We start from the raw sequence: 2330 nt of genomic DNA on the forward strand, positions 1-2330 counted from the left end.
AAGCTTTTCTAAACACTTGGGAAATAAGATAGAGTGATATTTTGGTATTGAGGTGTAGGTCGGAGTTCTAATCTATCTAAGGTATTCTTTATCCTTAGGTTTAGTCCATTATAGCTCTTCTTATTCTTTCATTTTTCTTCAAAAATCTTAACTTGTTATAATGGCTTTTAGTTAGGTGTTTGAGTTTCTTGAAACTTAAGGTTTTCAGTAAGTTACTATCTTGGTGGTTTAGATCTTCTCCTCATCTTTATTTCTTTAGAAAACTTATGGATCTTATTGTTTGGTTTTAGGAGTTTTCCATCCCACTCTTGTCTCCAATATCCCAGTTTTTGCTAAGGAAAATAGGTTAAATCTTATGTGTTATGATTATGCTATGTGTATGTACGTATATATATGTATATGTTTTATCTTGTAGTCACTTGGGAAATATAGTTGCTTAGATAGCAAATAAGCAAATCCCAAGATTTTTATCATTATCGTAGATTATAGTTATGATTTAACCTACCTCGAATAGTAACAAGAGGACCTAGATGGTTTATCATATACTATATTGTGTTTAAACCTACCTCGAATAGTAGCAAGATGACCTAGATGGTTTCTATCACATACTACGGTAATGAGTTAATGACCATTAATATTGTAGTCCTATGTTTTTATGAGTTACATTTTTACGCCATATGTTTTATGATTTATGTCTTAGTCTTATGATTTATGATATGTTTTAATAGATTTTCCTTGGTGGACATTAGGCTCATTCCTTTTTATTTTAGATGGTGCAGGAAAGTAAGCTTGGAAGGAGGGATGGAGTCATGAAAACTTTGGCATGTGTATTGGGAGAGGACTGAATGGATGGACTGCTAGAAAAGATCGAGGATGAAGTTTATATTATGAGTCTTTCTAATTTATGTATTTATTTTTCCGCATGAAGTATTTGAACTATTAATTAAAGTTTTTTTATGTAATAACAATGGGATCCCGTATTTTGGATTTTTATAATAAAGTTCTATTATCCTATGTATGTATTCCAAAATAGTAGCTATGACTTAGTAGTTTTAATGGTTCGAGGTCTTAGAATTAGTCGGGGCATTACAGTTGGTATTAGAGCCCACGGTTCATATGCATGAAGTTGTCCTTGATACACACACAAAAGCTCCGAATCTAACTGCCAATGTAAGTGTTTATGTTATGATTATTATGTTTATGTTAATAGCTAACATTTTATTCATTATGTTTTCAGTTAAAAATGAATGAAGCTTTAACTTATCATGATATCTAAGCCATTAAGGCATTGAAAAGGGTTAGAGAGCCAAGGGATACAATAAGAGTGCTAGAAAGAATCACTCAAAGATTGATCCTATCTCACAAGGAGATAGTTCACCTTCAAACCACTAAGAAAATTATGATGAGAGCCATGGAACAATATGTCTTAGTAATTATCCTTTTCAAGGATTTTCCTTCTGTAGTTTCAAAATTGAAAGGATTATGGGAGACTATGGATGATGAAGATGATTTACCGGTAGCCATGAGATATTATTTTCTGATACTTAGGTTTACCTATAGGTTTGAGTTTCAATTCACTAATGAACAAAATCATAATATCTTAATGAACATTCCCCGAGGTAGTTTTGAGGCTAATGATAGTGATGATTATGAAGAAATAAATGATGATATGTTAGATGAAGGGTCAGATGTAGAAGATCCTGATTTTTAGATATTTACCCTAGTTATTTTTATTATAGTTTCTTTATTTTGAATTTATGATTGTAATAAGTGAAAATCTTTTTCCAAATGAATAAAGTTGTTATTTTTGAATGACATGTACGAGTTTGATTTTTTTTCTACAATCATAATAAATTTAGAATAAATTCAATAAATAATGACTGAGTTCGGTAAAGGTGGATACAAATCAATGAATCAGATTATGTATTGAGAGTTTCGGGGGCCATAGTAGTGGGAACGATTATACTGATCCCAGACCTCCCTCAATATGGTTAACTTTGGAACAACGACGAGTTTCGAGCCTGAGAATTAAGTTATATAGGGTGATTAGAAACAGACTTAGAAAATAATAAAGATGGCTTAGTGTTCTAAGTATAGAAACACACCCTAATTTATAAAAGATGGCTTACATAATTTTTCATAAGAAATCATAACTGATAGGTCTGAGTTATGTTTGCTTAGACTAAGTTTTGCCTTAAAACCTATTTGGGAAAGTTCTAACGTGTTTCCTCAAATGTTAGAACTTTCCTGAAGATGTCGCTACGAAGGTCTGCACGCACGAATGGAAATGCCCCTAGCACCACCAACGAGACTAACGAAGCCCCTCCAGT

General features: G+C 32.2%; 1 protein-coding gene across 2 annotated transcripts in view; it reads left to right on the forward strand.

Annotated features, from left to right (window-relative positions):
* LOC133823206 (cationic amino acid transporter 4, vacuolar-like) overlaps window positions 1–1014 on the forward strand; it is a 93031-nt gene extending 92017 nt beyond the window's left edge. Inside the window, exon 15 of one of the 2 annotated variants that reach the window (XM_062255837.1) lies at window positions 771–1014. In XM_062255837.1, coding sequence (XP_062111821.1) covers window positions 771–787 — 17 coding nt within the window. In that variant the 3' untranslated portion in view covers window positions 788–1014. The remainder of the gene's footprint in view (window positions 1–770) is intronic. The other variant, XM_062255838.1, reaches the window with a different exon arrangement.
* Window positions 1015–2330: the final 1316 nt, after the last annotated feature.

This window comes from Humulus lupulus, chromosome 3 (assembly GCF_963169125.1).
Source record: "Humulus lupulus chromosome 3, drHumLupu1.1, whole genome shotgun sequence".
In the NCBI taxonomy this organism is placed as follows: Eukaryota; Viridiplantae; Streptophyta; class Magnoliopsida; order Rosales; family Cannabaceae; genus Humulus; species Humulus lupulus.